Genomic DNA, 17,809 nt, shown 5'->3' on the forward strand with positions numbered 1-17,809 from the left:
ACCTTTGCAGATCAATGCAATTAGATGGACTGTGTCAATATGTGGCTGGAGCTCGTTCACTTGAGGGACTGGCTGCAGAGGAAGCCGCGAGGTCAGGGTTATTTGTAATGAACCGGACCATTTGGAAAAGTGTAAACATTTAAGCACAGAAGGGAGGCGCGTCTAGTCCAGCTCTCCCTCTGAGGCTCATAATGAACCCTGCACAAGTTTATGGAGCAAGAGGTGAAGCATGACTGCCACTAGACATCAGACTGTAGCCTGTGTAACCAGTGACGCTTCAGCAAATGAAATGATTACCAGAACATTATAAAGGGCCTGGATTGTGTTTGGAACCATGCTCCATACACACCTTGTTTTGTGGTTTTCAATAGACCTACTGCTGCATAGAAAAGCATACATACCAGCAATATAATCACGTATTATATGTTTATTGTATTTGTGTATCCATAAAACTCAAGGTGATGTCATAATTGTGTAATGGACACGTCTTGCCCTCACAGCAAATAGGTTTTACACCATTCATTCTAGAGTACCATCATAAATATTGTCTATTTTGTCTAAAGCCTATTTCGTTCCATGGCTGATCTAAAAATAAAAGCACATTTGACATTCATTCATCCATATTTACACTCGCAGCTGCTGTCAACGGCATCTTTCAGTCAGGCCTGGACAGTGCAGAAGAAAAAGATAGAAACCTACGGCCACCGCTTCCTTGTTGAGCCGTCCACATTAACCCAGCAGGGCTCTGGCTTTATGACTCTCCTGCTCACACTTCAGTGATGAGAGTAAACAAGCACAGGGCCAGAGGTCAACTAAGACCACCGAATAAAAGAGGGCACAAGGGGAAAGAGGAGGTGGGAGAAGAGGAGAGAAAGGGGGACCAGCACTAGCATCACTGTCAAGACGTAAAGCAGCAAGTAATGTATGAGACCCGACACGGAAAATGATAATATACACAACTAAGGTAAAACTATTAACACTATAATGTATAAAATGGAAAAAAATTACACCTTAATAAAGTTGAAATAAGGTGAGTGAAGAATCCAATAACTTCTCTTGAGGTATCGTAGGGGAAAAGTAGTATTCAATAACCCATAGTACAAAAACTCAGAAACACGTGTATGAAGAATGTGTTTTTGTGTCAAATTTGTTACTTTTTTTGATCAGATATTGAAGCGGTAAAAAATGAAAAGGAGAGCCACCCTTGACTGATAGGAATGGATGGATCGCTGCTTGTCTCTGACGCACAGGACAAATGAGCAAAAGTTTTTCCCATAGAAATGAAGTAGATTGAACACATGCTGCATTACGATTATGAGTTCACATTTGTCATTATGCGTTCTGATAATTAAGTGAGCCAACATTATCACAATTGTATAAAGTCGCTAAACCTGTATGGATTTTCACCTTTATGTTCCATTACTTCAGGCTTTTCCAAGGTGACTGCTGCACCACAGAGATTAATTCTTCTTTGACTGTCGAGGTGGCTTAGCACCAACTCTGATTCTCAAACTTGTTTTAATACGTGCATCATCAGACACAAAAACAAGATAAAGATTTGAGAGGGCAAGCAGCATTGCGCCGAGCTAGAATACAGGCTGGTTTTTGCAAGTTACTATACAGATTTGTCAAGCGCACAGCAAATTAAAGATATTATCTGGTGCACAAGCCTATTTTATGGAGGTTGATGTGGAGCTTAGACAGCAAATCTACAGCTTCTCAAACAAAGGTATTGCAGACTGAGACGCATTGCTTTAAAATCCTCCAGGGCAGTGGTGGTTATACTGTGGCGCGAGTGCCACAGTGGTACACACAGCAATATGAAGCCCTAGTTTAGACCTATTCAACATTTGATTTATTCCAACGTGCCAATAAACTGGAGATGGTCTTGTAGGCTAAAATCGCACATATATTTTACATGTTAAATATTTATTAACAAATACAGTTGGCCATGATTAATTCAGAATACTCTTGCCCAAGAGATTTGCAATGTCGGTGTGCTGTTTTAATCTAGACCAGATTTGAACCTTAATTTTTGTGAATCTGGTTCTAATCTTCACTCATTTTGAGTTATTACAGACTACCTGCAAAGCCGAATCCTTTCTGCGGTAGTTCTCACTTTGAAAACTTTGGACTACCACTGCAGGCTATACATTGTAGTATTAAAAATTCTTTCTATTTTCTTTATATTTATTATAGTGTCATCTTCCTTCCTTACACATGTGTTATGAATGGTCATCCAGAGTAGTGGAGGCACAAATATGCCCTTGTGGACTCCTGCAGGGCTGCAGTTCCCGGGGCAGCCCAGTAATCATTTTTATCCCGCTGATTTCCCAAATAGAAATGGACACATATGATAAAAATGTCACGGCCACTCCACGTGTCAGTGGACTAACAGGATTACATGTCACTCTCTAATGCCTCTCTCTGTTTCCCTTTGCTGTGAATGGGCTGTGTTATTGCACACAGGAATTTGGTGGTAATATATGGTAAGAGACAAGTAGCTCTTTATGGCCTGTGATTATTTAGTTTGAATGAAACCAGTGATTTATGCCCATTTAGCTGAAAAGCCCTGTACATTCCCTCTGCTGCAGTTCCCCCAGATATAGAGTGAGTGGAGTGAAAGTGACAACTGGGTTTGGTGTGGAAATGTAGGCTGCATCCCAGAGTTATATTTAATATACCTGACATGAAAAACGTGCCTACATAGTTACCGCCACCCGCAGCACGGCCATAGAGCGGCCCGCTGAGCCGAGTAGGAGTAAATAGTGAATTAGGAAAATATGAAGTATAGTGGCAGACAAAGCACCAGCTATTAGAGCATGTAGAGATATGTAGCCGGGCATCTGGTCAGTCAGCGCTTTGAATCATGGGCAATTTTCCCCACACAAACTGGAATGGAAATGGTGGAGGCAGGCCAGAATGAGAGCTCTGGGTGGTGTTGCTGCAGATGAGGGTTAGTGGAGCAGTGGCATATTGTCCACATGGATGGTTTGGCTCTGTGCAGCCTGATGGAGCCTTGTCCAGCATCTCAATGTCTCCAACACAAATAGCCACATTCATCCACTCCTCTCACACCATTACACCTAAAAGACTCAAAGCCAGCCCATCCATAAATAGAGGCAAATTTGTTTTTTCTGTGCTCCTGCGGACTGAACAAAGAGCCAACAGAGATGAAAACGTCACAGGAGCAGTCTCAGTGTTAAGTACTCACACATGAAGACGAGTGTTTACTGCTGATGGAGTGGAGCAGGTCAGAGCCTGGTAAAAGGCCCACTCTGATTGCATGCCCACTGGCTGTCACAAAAGAGCCACTAATCTTCTTATTTAGAATCCAGAGGCTGCCCATATCTTAATGAAGCTGTAATGAGCTGTTGAAAATCTGAACTGCGTGAGGGATTATTGAATTGAAACAAGTCTGGTAATCATAACGTTCGAGTACCCACTCTGTATTTACTGCCCATTGAGCCGCACTTTCATCCACTCGTTAGACTCCATTTCTCTGGCTTGTTTTGGTGATTCTGACCACAGTGTGTGCTGGTTTGTTTTCTCTGGTGTAAGGCTGAGTTGTGGTTACAGTGCCAATGTGTCCAGGTGTGCACGTGGACTGTTTGACGATTGCTCAAAGATAACTGAGGCAGAAGGGCAGAGGAGATACACTGACAAGAGACTTATATTACTTATACTACTACACAATGAGACCTCAAGTCACAATTAAAATAGATATGAATGGAAATTTGTTTTTTGCATGAAAATTCAGTTCAGTAAAGCTACAGTTATTCTTTGAAATCCCTTTGATCCGTTGTGTCAACATGGGGACTCTTACTAGAGGTATACTTTTCTGTTTAGTATCCTTTCACAGAGTGGAAGTGCCACTTCACCATTGAGCATTTGTCAGTTTATGGATGTTGCTGTCATGTCAGCTTCCCCGTACACACAGTGTGCAGCGCAGTGTAAATAAAAGAGAACAGGCAAGACACGGGGACAGAAACATGGTGCATGAAGGCACCCACTCTATACCTGCAGGAAACAACACAACACAACTCCATGGCGGGCGGCTGTTTGTTACTCTACTGAGTTTTGACTGCATATGTTGGTATATTTCCTGAACAATATTCTCATGCTGTTGTTTTTTTTCTTTGTCTTCCCAGGTCTCAGCATCAGAGGGGCCCAAGAGGAAGACCCTCCAGACCCGCAGCTCATGCGCCTGGACAACATGCTGCTGGCAGAGGGTGTGGCCGGGCCTGAGAAGGGAGGAGGCTCAGCTGCTGCTGCTGCAGCTGCTGCAGCATCAGGAGGAGCCGCAGATAACTCCATCGAACACTCAGACTACAGAGCCAAACTCACCCAGATCAGACAGATCTACCACACAGAGCTAGAGAAATATGAGCAGGTACCAATCAGATCACAAAGTAACATGAACTACTGTGGTTATAATGTACAAATCTTTGTGGGGAAACAACCTGTAAATACTTTCACCTTCATTCCTAGTCGTTCATTATTTGGATATTTAGAAGTCTTTAACAAACTACTCTAAAAATGTATCATTACAGACCTGTATTTAGGATTAAAGGGAGTATAAAGTGGAGCATAAAATGTAAACCCTTCCACTCGACTGCTATATATATATATATATATATATATATATATATATATATATATATATATATATATATATATATATATATATATATATATATATATATATATATATATATACACATACAGAGAGAGAGAGAGAAATTGGCAGCACAGAGTTACAAGCTTTAAAGTAATTGTCTATTACTAACTGTGTTGTAGTTGATTATAGATCTAGAGTGCACTTTACTCATCTGTATTGGATCAAAGTATGATCAAGCTTAGCATTTCAAACCTTTTACTACTGATGCATTATGGGAGAAATAGAATGCGTTGCAGTGATGCCTCAGCAAAGCCGTGAGCTAAATTAGACTAATTTACTTCATGCTCTTAGCGGGCGGTGGGGATGTGGGGCACTACACTTCGCCTGGAGTAAATGCATCTTTCTTAAGGGTGTTTCCAGGTTTTAATTATCTAAATGTAAATACTTAACGAATTTTACTCAGAGTAATGAGCTAAAGTGTGCTCTACGTAAATGAGTTATTCTAATTAATCATGTATGAACTACTGATTCAGACTAAAACAAATACTGTTGGAATTTGATGTGCTGCATTAAGGCCAAGCCAAATTGCAATTGTACAATATTGTATGCATAAATTATATAATTTCATCATTACATCATAGTACAGTATACAGATCAAATTGGCATTTATAATGAACACAAGATACATAATATCAGTGTAAACAATTACCTATGTATAAGGAATAATTTATTACATTACTTTTTTTTTAATATACAAGAAATAATTGAAAGTCACTTCTGAATATGCTGTGGGTAGAATGACTATTGTGTAAAGTTTACTTATGGGGAATATGTTAATGGTACACTTCATTGTTTATAGTTTCAGCTTGTATTACTAATACAACATATTAGTATTGTATTATTATCTACGGTACTTTTCTTCTTTAAATCTTTATAATGACATTTGACGTTTTGACGTTTGTTATTACTGTAAAAAAAAAAATGGAGTCAAGTGTTCCTAAGTTTCCTCATGATACGAGGCTAATTTATTAAAGTCAAACGTTTGTCTCTTTTGTCTCCGTCAGGCGTGTAACGAGTTCACTACCCACGTGATGAACCTTCTGAGGGAACAGTCACGCACGCGGCCCATCTCGCCCAAAGAGATCGAGCGCATGGTGGGCATCATCCACCGCAAGTTCAGCTCCATCCAGATGCAGCTGAAGCAGAGCACCTGTGAGGCCGTCATGATCCTGCGCTCCAGATTCCTTGACGCCAGGTCAGTGCATCCCAGACAGAACAAGAAATACAGCTCTTATTACAAGTACGTGTTTAGCTATAGCTCTGAAAAAAACAGTTCAGTGTAATATGAATATAATCTTCATCTCTCTGGCAAATATTTAGGCCAGTTATAATTACCGGACCGGACAGCCCCTATCAAAGAGTAAACTCCCATGAACCCTCGAGCACCTGATGGAGAGTGCCCCTTAAACTTCCACCTTACGCATGTTGCCTGGGAGGGTCTACCATAGCAAATAGGCCCTAGGTTTAGTTGGCGCCCATTAGCTCCTGACATATCTATCAGTTGATATACTTCCTGGGGTCAAATTCATCACACACATTTTATATATACCCCACATATTTTTAGTTATACCCCAGGTGATCCAGAATCCCCTGAAGCCGGGCCTGGAGTTGGGGCTCAAATACATGTGTTGTATCTAAAGAAAAAAAATTGCTTCCACATTCCTTCAGTCGGACCATTTCAACATTTTGAGACCCACTGCTTTGAACCTAATGCTAATAAAAGAATTGCAAATATTGAAATGCATAATTATAATTGACCTAAATAAGTGTCAAAGAGATGCAGATTTTTTCATGTTGCTGTTTTTTCAGAGCTATTTCTAAATATATTTTTTCACTACTGCATGAAGCCAGCCAAGGTCACTTTTATTTTTTGTACTTTTTTCCTTCAGTTTTTCTGGCACAGTGCGCAGTATGAGCTCTGTAGAGATGCATGATTTTAATTATGTCCATGTCCCGCACATTATCCATTTTGAAGACAGTCATGCCCTCACACCCGAGAGCAGTTAAGTCCAAATGAAATGGGAGCGGCTCACGTGTAATCGATGGAGGGAGGTCATCAGCAGGTGTTGTGGATTACTCTAATAGCTAACAGTGGGCTGCTCCACGGAGAGACAGAGCGAGACTCAGTGCCACAAGTTTTAGGGGCCAAACAATTCAAGTGGAAGCACATTTGCTGCCCACTGCCTGTGTGCAAAAGGCAGTAAACAAGGCAAAATAAGCAAATGCTCCAACATGATAAGTAGTGCCCTTGGGAGGCAAGGAGACCCAGATCTAGTTAGAGTTTGCTTGTTTCCACTGGAGATCCCTGCGGCTGTGGCACTTGAGGAACAATGCTCAACTGTGCATGCCGTGATTTCTATAATTCACTGAGATGCACTGTGACCGGGCTCTCCACTCCATCCCAGCCCACCCATCCGCCACACTAAACTCTACACATTACACGCTTTCACTCGAGATAGCACAGAGCAAATTAACCAATGTGTATTTTTGTTTGTTTCCGTTGCGTATGCGTCAGTGTGTGTCGGGTTATTTGTCCAGTCACGTCGTCTCTTGGACACCACATCCTGTTTCCTGAGGAGCCCTTAGTGCCCATTGCTCATTATTTTCACCATTTATGTGTGAGATTGATTGTGCAATTTGTGCGATCCAAATGGATGAGTTAATGCTGGTCCCTGCTAATAGGCTCACTCGTCCGTTTCTCCCCTGCTTCTCTCCCCCTACTCAGGCGGAAAAGGCGAAACTTCAGCAAGCAAGCGACAGAGATTTTGAACGAATATTTCTACTCGCACCTCAGCAACCCATACCCGAGCGAGGAGGCTAAGGAGGAGCTGGCCAAGAAGTGCAGCATCACAGTATCCCAGGTGGGTAGTGTTCATCATCAACAGTAGCTGCTGGGCCAATCAAGAGTGAAGGGGGGGGGGGAAGCCTAGAGGAATAGTTACTGTAGGTCGCAGCATGGAGACACAATGTCCTCAGCTAACCTTGACATTGTGACTGGCTAATGATGCTTCAGTCAAGAGTGGCCCCAGTCAGTCTGAGCAGGGCCACAGGGAGAGAAGGAAGCCTATATCATCTTGGCCTCAATCAAACACTATGCTGTCCTTTCTTATACTCAGGCTCCCACCCCTTATGTAAGCTCCCTTGACATTTTACCCTCTCATTTCACCATGGTCTTTCAGTTAGAAGTAGAAGAAAAGTACTTTTTCAGTAAGTTTTTTTTTAAATGACGAGAATTTCCACATATACAATGTTGTCCATAAAGTTAGGATAATTTTATTCTTGTCATTATTCCACTACTAAATACATTGATTAAATATAACAACATGCAAAATCAAAATAGGTAAAGTGTCATTAAAAAAGTCAATAAAACAATAAATGAAGGCATGAAAGATGTAGGTGGTTCTTTGTCTCTCTCTCTCCTCGTCCCTTTCACTGTATTTATATGTATATACTGTACTAACAGCATAGAAAAAATAACAGTTGAAATGTTCTCTTCAAATTACTTGGACAAATTATTCCAACTTTATGGACAACAGTGTATTTATTGTTGTGTTAACCTGAAGGCAATACACCTATAGCAGCACGTCTCCAAAGCGTCACCATGTGCTCTCCTTTCCAGCTTGACTAGATTTTCGATTGTTTCAATAGCGAGACACACTATATACAAGATAATCTATACCATAATCTGCCGTGTCTGTGTTCTGTGTGGGGAGGGGGTATATTGAGTGTAGTGGTGCAGAGTCAGTCACTGTAAAAAGCCCATTCTTTTTTGCCTTCAGGGGGTGGGAAGCACCATCACAGTATCACAGGTATGTCATGACTTCTCCTGATCCACTGTTTTCATTTTTTTGTATCTTTGTATTTTTATGTACTAGACTCACAATGCACTGAAACCCCTCCCTCATATACCCTGGACCTAAGCTAATGATATTGCAGTTCACTGTCAATTGATTAATTCATTGTTGTAACATTCCACCTTCAAGCCACACAGACACACAGACACTGTAGATTATGTTGTTGTTATCACCATAGTATGTGTGTCACATAAATTTAACAGCTGTTGTTTATTACATTTTTGTTTGTTGCAGAGTTATTGTCTTTTGAATATCTTTTTGTTTTTCTGTTAACAGTCAGTGTTTTCAACGGGGTATGTTACAAACTTCCCATAAGAACAAATCAGGCTATAGAAGAAATTAGAGAGCCACTTGAACTCGTCTCAGGCCCCATTAGTGGCGTAGATCTAGACAAGGGCCAGCCACAGCAGACATTGTTATTGACTTATTCCTAGTGCTTTGGTTCATTTTAAGTAACACAGTCTAAACTGAGATGTGATGTTGAGTGCACAGTAAGTGTATTATCGCTCACAGTTTTGCCTTTAAGAGTCAGAAACCACTCTCCTGACTGCGGCCGCTACTAAGTCATTTTTCACACAGCCCCAACCAAACTGTTTTGTGAGGCTTTGTTGATTACAGAAGCAGTTCATTAAGTAAAAACCATCCGTCATGAGCGAAATGCCAATAACAGTCTCCAGTGATGGTAGATGGCTTATAGCTGATGAAACAGCAGGATCACTTTCACACAAATCATTTCAAATCCAAGCAATGTCCAGGGTTTTCAGCTCAGAGAGGAGTCTCTTAGTTAGCAATATTTCATTGCGTACTATATGTGTATAAAAGACCAAAGAACACTACTTTTTCTTTCTTTCTTTTTTTAGATTAATTGACCCTCACAAAATGTATAGACTCTTTCTAAGTGACACTTTTCAATATTTCAGATCACAGTCAATCTGGAGAAACTCTGACTTGAGTTCCTATACATTATTAATATGTCTTGTATAATTGATGGCTCTACAGTCAGTAGCACCTCCTTTGTATTTGTGCTAAGGCTCAGGGCTCTCTAACCTCACATGTATTGCCGATCATGGAAAGATCATGTATTGCATTTCATTGATTAGCATGCAGCTGAAATAAGGTGAAATAGTTGATTAACTTTAAGTTACACAGCGCTGCTCCCTTTTGAGGCTGTGCAAAGGCAGCACATGGGCCAGTCATTATACATGTGCTGCCTTTGAGGCTGCTGATGTCAGGTAATTCACTGCCTCTAAGACCTGCTTCTCTCCACACACAAGAGTCAATTGAATGCATGGCCTGCCACAAGATAAAAGGGAATTAGTTCAGTAGATTGGGTTGTGCTCCACACCTTCCAGCGGCTGCGTTTGTTCAATATTTAGCTGATCTCCAGAATCACTGAAGCCGGAGTTCAGTGGGCAGGGGAGAATACGGTATGTGTGGAAGAGTAGGAAGTTGTCCTAATGCTCAGAAAGGCAGAGTTAGACCAATCTTACAACACCATAATGTTTCACAAGCGAACTATAATGGAATCTGCCAAATGAGTGTTGACAGCAAAGTGATTTTATGCTTCGATTAGTGAGAAAATATTTACAATGAATCCTGCCATTGTGACAGGGATTCACTCAAAATCCAGAACACATTTTGACACTTTCAGCTCCCTTGACAGTCACAGTTTCCTTAAATAATGCATTAAAATGGTTGCTAGTGGCCACTCGAAGCTGTCTGAAAGAGCAAATGTATTGGATCATCTTTGGCCCTTAGAATCCACTATAAGCAGGTTAAGTAAAAATGATGATGGCCAGGGCTTTCATTGCTTCCAATTAAACCTTGCTTGTTAGTTTAACCTCTAGGTAAACCCATCAAACAATTGGTGTCAAGGAAACCATGCCAATGGTGGGCCTTGCCTGAATGGTCATTAATTTTAATTGCCTAGATATTAAAGATTTAGAGCACTGAGACGTGCAGGATAGAAATGATCTGATGTCCTGCGAATCCAGTCCGTTTTTATGCCACAGCATTGGTGAGCTGCTGGGGATATTAAAATTTAAGCACATGGGTGGAAATTAAATAAAGCGTCATTAGGGGCAGCTGCTCTTTGGCTGGTCCAGCCGTGGGCTGCATGGCCTGAGAGGGGGCAGCAGCACCGCGACAACACACTCTAATTTATAGGACCATTAAAAGCAAGCATCATCTCATTATTATTCCTCTGTTATTGCAGAGCCAGCATTCATACAGAGGTGCACAACTTTAAGCTCTGACTGATGTCACATACCACTACTTATATTCTGCAAAATTAGCCATTTGTATCTGCTGGACTATATTACACTATATACTTCATTTGTACTTTGAGTTTATGAACTGCATTACAGCTGTAACTCTGCTAAAACTGTGTTTGCCATGTTTTTTTTTTAAACCAAACACTGCTGTGAATTGTACCTCGTATGACCTCGTATGACCTCGTATGTGGATAATGATAATGCACATAAACCACAGTATAGCATGTTTTAAATACATGTGAAATATGAAGTATTATTCATACAATTCTATTCAGTTTTTTATGAGTGAGGGTTTTTATAACTAACATGTTTGGTTTGCACACATTTCACTGAGGCAGGTATAGTATCTATGGAGATAGTTGTGATAAGTCAGTATGTGCAGAAGAAGCCCCTGGTGCTTCCTGTTTGTCAGGAGACGGAGCTAAGAGCATGTCACGCTCCCCGCCATGAGGAGACACTAGTGGCTCCTGATTACGGCTTAATTAGCTTGTGTACCCGGCGGACATTACTGCAGGGGCTGGGAATTGGGTACTTGATGGACCCAAACATGACATCTTGAAACAATAACACTGCCATGTACGCTGCTGTGACTTCTTGACGTCTGACTCCCCTCTGCTCCTCCCCCTCTGCTCCTCCCCCTCTGCTCTCCCACGCAGGTATCCAACTGGTTCGGCAACAAAAGGATCCGGTACAAGAAAAATATCGGCAAGTTTCAGGAAGAAGCCAACCTGTATGCTGCCAAGACAGCTGTAAATGCGGCACACGCTGCAGCCGCTGCAGTGCAGAACAGCCAGGCCAACTCCCCTACCACACCTAACTCTGGTAGGCACTGCATATAGACAACAGCAAAACAACAGACCCAAATAAGAGTGTGCTCTCACGTCAGCCCTGAACCTGCTCCATACACCTGACTCGCATGCAGCTCTCACATACAGAGTGACAGGCCTGCTCCCAGCTCGGGGATCACAGAGCCTCCTGTCTATAAGACAGTTGATGCCAAGCAAACTCATGCATAAAGAGAGCGTTTCTGACATGTGAACCGAAAACACATGTATTTTTGGCAAAATAAAAAAAGGCTAGAATTCAGAATGGTGCCATGGGATTTGTTTTCCCCTGAATTTCTGTCAACTTCTGACATTTGTAATATAATGGTATGTAGTTCCCCTGAATGCCACTGCCTTATGCTAAGTAAAGGAGAACATAATGGCTGGGAGCATTTTACCTGCAGCGGTTTTAATCACATTTACATTGTATTATGAGCAATTCACCAAAGTAGGAAAAGGGCATACTTAGTGCACTATATAGAGTGCTCATTATATAGAGTAATATGATACTGAAGACTGTGACGTGCCGTGGGGATGTGGTAAGCTTATGCAGTGGTCCCTTTCTCTTGCACCCAGGATTCCAGATGAAAGACGAAGAGTTTCAGCTGGACTCTGCTGAGAGCAAAAACACTCTTTTAACCAACATGTTTACTGGTACTGGTCTTTTCATACGCTTCTTCTTGTTCTTTATTTGTCATTGCCCATCCGACCCTCCTCCACCAAATATTTAGTTCAGCTGTAGGCTGTGATGTGATATAATTTGGGGCTCAGGAGACCCACCTCATGTAGAACCTAGCACCCACACCCCTCGCACCGCTCCGTGTCCTGTGGTTTTCATTCATTTGTATTAGCAGGACTCTCCCCTTAAGTCTTCTTTAGCCTCTTTTTCATCCCCTTCTGTAGGCCTCTTGCTTGCTTTGTGGGTCTGTCCTAGTGTCTGACCTGATTTGTGTGGTGTGTATGTGTGTGTGCAGTGTCCTCCCTCCTTTAGGGTAGCTCCTTTCATGTGTTCAGACACTCACATCTTCCCTTTCCAGGTTCCTCGGGTTCTTTTAGCCTCCAACACTCGGGGGACATGTTCTTGAGCATGCATAGTCTAAACTTCTTACCCAGGGGCACAAGTTAGAGCCAATGTACAGGCCCAGGTACTGTAGGAGCTGCTGTTACAGGGGACAGGTGAATCAGTACAGATAACTGTCCCTTTGCCTGTATACAGAGCTATATATATTCTTTATCAAAATGTACAGCACCAAATATGTTCAAAATAGTAGTCCGTTCCCACCACAGTTACACAAAGAAATGCATTTGGCTTTGACTTGAGCTCTTGAGTTAGTGTTCTTGGTATTTCCCTTCTGCCTTCTTTCCTTTATACCTGTCTGTCTCTGACATCTAGTTATTGTCTGTTGTTGTCCTGTCCTCCATTTTGTAAGTTTGATCCTGCCACAAAATACACAATATTACGTGGTTAATGTATTTGTGCTAATCATAAGGTTAAAGGTGCACTATGTACATTTCAAGGGGAGGGCCCACCACCTGCTTGTCTCCATGGAGATGCCTTGAATGTTCTACAGTTTGACATTAAACAGAATCACGTTCTTATTGCTCAAAAATACCTTGAAAAACATGCCTTCTTACTGTGAGTAAGCTTGCCTCCCCGCAGACCTCACCTGTAGCTTGGCTTTGTGGCACCACCGGCTTATCTCCATGAAGTAAAATCTTTGAAGTAAAATGCCATACGCTGGAATCTTCCAGGAATATAATAATATATATATAGTAAATAACAGCTATATGGCTGCAGTGGGCCCTCCACCAGAAATGTTAAATGGCACCTCTAAACACCTTTAAATATTCCTCGTATTATTTATCCCATAGCCATATTGCAGATGGCTGTAAGCATGCTTATGAAATCAATCTGCAATTTTGTTTTGCAGTAAATGCCAAAAGTATTTAAATTTTATTTTTATAGTTTCCTTTTTTTGTCCCTCCACCAGTCAGTCTCTGTTGCCTCACTAAGCATGTTTACAGTTGGTCTCGGTCAGCATGTTGCAGGTTGAGCTGACCGCGGTGTCCACTCTCTCTGCCCCTGCAGGTGGATATCCAGCACCGTGTTATCAGTCAGACGGGAGGATACAATGATGCTCTGGGGATCACAATGTATAGTCCACATGGCTTAAATGTAAGTACACTTTAAACATTTGTAAAAAAAAAAAAAAAACTTGCATAACTGTAACTTTGTACTTCCTTAAACATGTTTCTAAAATCATATTGGTGCAATTTGTGACTTAAACACTGATGGTGACTGAACCTAAAATGAAGCTGTTGTATATATCTGGGGCATTTTAGCTGTTTTGAACGGTTCTGCCTGAGTGTTATCTGTGAACATGTGATGGCCCGCAGCTCTTTCCAGACATGAATTTCATCTTCCTTGATCAGGTTTGATATGGAGCCTTTTTGCAAAAGCAGCACATAATCTGCCGCTATCAGAGTAAAGATTAATTTAGCTGATGAGGAGCGGCTGAGAAGCAGACAGTTTCACAACACCAGTATGGCTATGTATGTTGTGATTCCTATTATACACGTTACAAATAATGTTACTTGAAAAATAAAAATGAAAATGGTGTAAACCAATGTTTTGCTAGGCTCCAGTTCAGTGTCTGTTAGTTGCGCTCCGGCCCTCTTGCTATAAGCTCTTGAGATGTCAGCTTGCAGTAGGATCAAACGGTTTGTACTTTCTCACCAGGTTTCTCACTTCCATGTGCAGTGTAAACCTGTGCCTAGTGGCTCCTCTGACTGCACTATGATCACAAGTCAAAGTGCCAGTGACACCATGTCTTTAACATATCATAAACCCAAAGACTGCCACACATGAGCTGCTGAGGCAGATGCACAACCTATATTTTGTCCCAGAAAGAGGTTTATAGATGCATTTGCATAGTCTAACCTTTAGCTCTGTGCTAGTGACGTAGAGGATCCAGTAAAGGCTAGGTGGCGCCTGGAGCGAGGCAACGCCAGGGCAACTAAGACTGGCTTCTCAGCGAGGCCCTGCCTTGTCACATCCACTCAGCTCTCCCACCTCAACCTCCCTCCCCTCCCCTCCCCCGCACCTCACCCTCTGCCCCTCTGACAGCAAAATATGGAGCGACAAGCTGTCGGACGCTGCAAGAATTTGCTTAGACACCCATTTAAAAAAAGCTCCCATTGGCTGATACAGTTTTGTTTCTCTTTGCTGATGCTACTGTAAAGAATGCTCCAGGTCGTGCAATGTTTAACATGAAGTGACACATTAACACAATCAATGTCTCTCCTTCTCATACCATATACAGAGCGTTCACAAATCCATGGGGTTCATATTGCACTGAATGTGATCGTAATCTCAATCTTTTTGTCCTAGACTAATGGGGGATGGCAGGATGCTATAGCGCCGTCTTCTGTGATATCTGCAGCAGAAAGACCTGGAAGTGTGCACTCTGATACCTCGGATTGATCCACCATTACTGTATCCTCAAGCCGGCAGTGGACTCTTAAACTGGCGACCAACTCACAGAGGACACTTAAAACGCCTTTTCATTACGACATTACTTTCTATACGTTTTTGTCACACATCAAAATCAACACAAGTATTGTCTCGACATAGTCTTATGATTTGTTTGTTGGAGGGGTAAGCACACATAAATGCGAGTTAACTTCTCAGACCAACATTTTCTCCTGATGTTAGATACTAAACGACCACGCTCCATTTGGATTGACGTTTAATGACATATTAAAAGGCTATTTGTTGGATTGTTGATTTAAATGCATACTTCCATTTTAATAATTGAGTTCCCCTTTACAATGCTTAGCAGATTAGCACGGCTCTTTCTTTGACTGTAATGCACAATGCAGTCTTGTCCGGCAAGTCAACAATGCTTGCGCTGACAGCTCAATGGCAGCTTTGTAGTTACTTTGAAGATTTATTAAGCCTTACAGCCATATACATTAGTACAAGGAAATCACTATTCATACTCTGCTACATAAAGAGGCATAATTGATTGCTTGACTATAACATGACACGTTTCCATATTTTATAATTTGATGTTGATGTTATGTACATATGTAAACATTTCTTTTGTACTACTTATTGGAAACTACAAGGCCCCCCTCGATTGATCATTTTCTGTTGAGCATGCAGGAGCAGCCCCAAGTTACACTTGAAAAGTTGTACATAGAATAAGAGTAATTATACATCCACCAATCGGAACACAGCATTTTTACCTCATTCCAGCTCACACAGACTAATCATTTCTGTAGCTTAGAGTGCTCACTTACTACCTCTAAACAAAATCAAACCATCACATTTTTATTTCATTTTATTCAATGTTTTGTACGTACTTTTGGACAACATCTTTAACACTGTAAACTCTCCATTCTCTATGTAATCTAATGTATATTTTAATCTTTTAATAAAATACTGTTGCTTATGTGCAACTTAAAATGACAAAAATAAAAAACAAAATAACAATATTAATAGATTAGATGGCTAAAGGTGTGGGGCTTGAATAAAAAATGATGGTGTGTGGCTTTTATGAAGGGTTGTTGATAAATTAACACCAAAACAGTAAAACTGTTGTAAATATCAAAGAAAACATTTTGAATGTTGCTCATCTTGTTACTAAACCATTGAAAAAGACTAAAAAACACTATAAAAAGTGTAATGCATACAGGTTTCAGTATTCAGAATTGTACATTTCCAGCTCTGTTCAACAGGGTGCTGAAATTCTTTTCTCTTTTTTCTATTGTGTGTGATTCTGAAACTGAAAGTCATGACAAATGATTTGTGGCAGTGATCTAATGTATTAAAGCTGTTTAGTGTTTCTTTCTAACCAGACTACGCCCTGGACTCAAGAGTCTTCCTTGTGGTACTTGTGTCATTTCAACATGAATAAACCTGTTTCTTTCATGGACTTTCAAGTTGTATCGTTTCCTGCATGTGATCAATTGACATCACAGTGCATAAAAACATGTTTATAAAGCATTATAAATGCATAAAATAGTTAAATGTAACATAAGTTGTACATATCTTACACATTTAAGGACCAGGGTGTCTTTCCTGGCCATTGTTCAGTGGACTGAAAAGGAAACCTACAAACACAGAGTCTCATACTAAACCAATTAATTGCATATTACAACCATTAACACATCACGTTTCTCAAAGTCAAAATCCATTCAAGGGTATACATAAGGTGTACATGCAGTAATGATAACACTTAAGCAGAGCACAGATAAGCACCCGGCTCTCGCAGGAGCCGTGGCAGGAGGTGAACACTAAACCTGCTTTGGGCCTAGTGCTGAGCTGACACGGTTAGTGCAATTAACTGAAATGTCAGGCACCTCTAATTCCCATTCTGTCTGTCTATTGTGGAGAGCCTGCATTAACGGATCATTGGTTACCTATCCCACATGGAAATTGACATCCATTTATTCTCATTTTCACCACACAGTTCCTTTCCCCTGTCTGTGGAGCCAAACCTTACAGGGCAGGAAGAGAGGAAGTGCTGAAGAGGGAAGCTGTAAATACAGCCAGATAGGAGTATTGTTTAGTAATAATCCTAATATAATCATCACATCAAGTAAAAAAATACATTCATTTTATGGAGCTTTAAAAACAAATGTGTGCGTGAACCTGGGTCAACAACTCATTTTTGGTGGGATAGTCCCTGTGATAATAATGTATCATAATTCATATATTCATAATATCATAATTTATTTTGTGAAGAACATTTTAAATGTACAAAATTACAGGAAATTGAACTGAGTTCTAAAAAAAGTATTCCTCTATTTGAGTCATTAATAAGTGGCATTTGGTCAAAAATGTATGGACAACTTACACACTACGGATGCAATTTTCTGACAGTTTGAACAATAACATAACAATCTAAAGATGTTATCAGGTAATGATTGTGTGTTTGTGTAAACCTCTAAATGTAGTAATGTTTATTCAAAGAGCTCCACACAGCAGGTGACGTCAGATGCTGAAGTCCTTCACGACTGGGAGTGTTTATGGAGCATTTTCAACTTGGAAAAACCTTTCCCAGTGTTTCCGAGGAGCAAATGAATGCAGCATATCTCCACATATGCCACATCTGCTGCTCATGTTAAACCAGGAGGTGCAATTATAAAGGTCACCAAAATAGTCAAGCT

At 40.9% G+C, this 17,809-nt stretch overlaps 1 protein-coding gene across 7 annotated transcripts in view; it reads left to right on the forward strand.

The window, feature by feature from the left end:
* Positions 1 to 16,572, forward strand: part of pbx3b (pre-B-cell leukemia homeobox 3b) — a 55,312-nt gene extending 38,740 nt beyond the window's left edge. For 2 of the 7 annotated variants that reach the window (XM_072434183.1, XM_072434184.1), the window contains exons 3-10: positions 4,152 to 4,393; positions 5,686 to 5,876; positions 7,407 to 7,542; positions 8,461 to 8,490; positions 11,465 to 11,630; positions 12,209 to 12,286; positions 13,722 to 13,808; positions 15,024 to 16,572. In XM_072434183.1, coding sequence (XP_072290284.1) covers positions 4,152 to 4,393; positions 5,686 to 5,876; positions 7,407 to 7,542; positions 8,461 to 8,490; positions 11,465 to 11,630; positions 12,209 to 12,286; positions 13,722 to 13,768 — 890 coding nt within the window. In that variant the 3' untranslated portion in view covers positions 13,769 to 13,808; positions 15,024 to 16,572. The remainder of the gene's footprint in view (positions 1 to 4,151; positions 4,394 to 5,685; positions 5,877 to 7,406; positions 7,543 to 8,460; positions 8,491 to 11,464; positions 11,631 to 12,208; positions 12,287 to 13,721; positions 13,809 to 15,023) is intronic. The other 5 variants (XM_072434185.1, XM_072434186.1, XM_072434188.1 and 2 more) reach the window with 3 other exon arrangements.
* The last annotated feature ends 1,237 nt before the right edge of the window (positions 16,573 to 17,809 follow it).

The sequence above is a fragment of the Eucyclogobius newberryi genome, unplaced genomic scaffold, assembly GCF_026437365.1.
Source record: "Eucyclogobius newberryi isolate DKJ021-1_F unplaced genomic scaffold, fEucNew1.0.hap1 SCAF_6, whole genome shotgun sequence".
Lineage (NCBI taxonomy): Eukaryota > Metazoa > Chordata > Actinopteri > Gobiiformes > Gobiidae > Eucyclogobius > Eucyclogobius newberryi.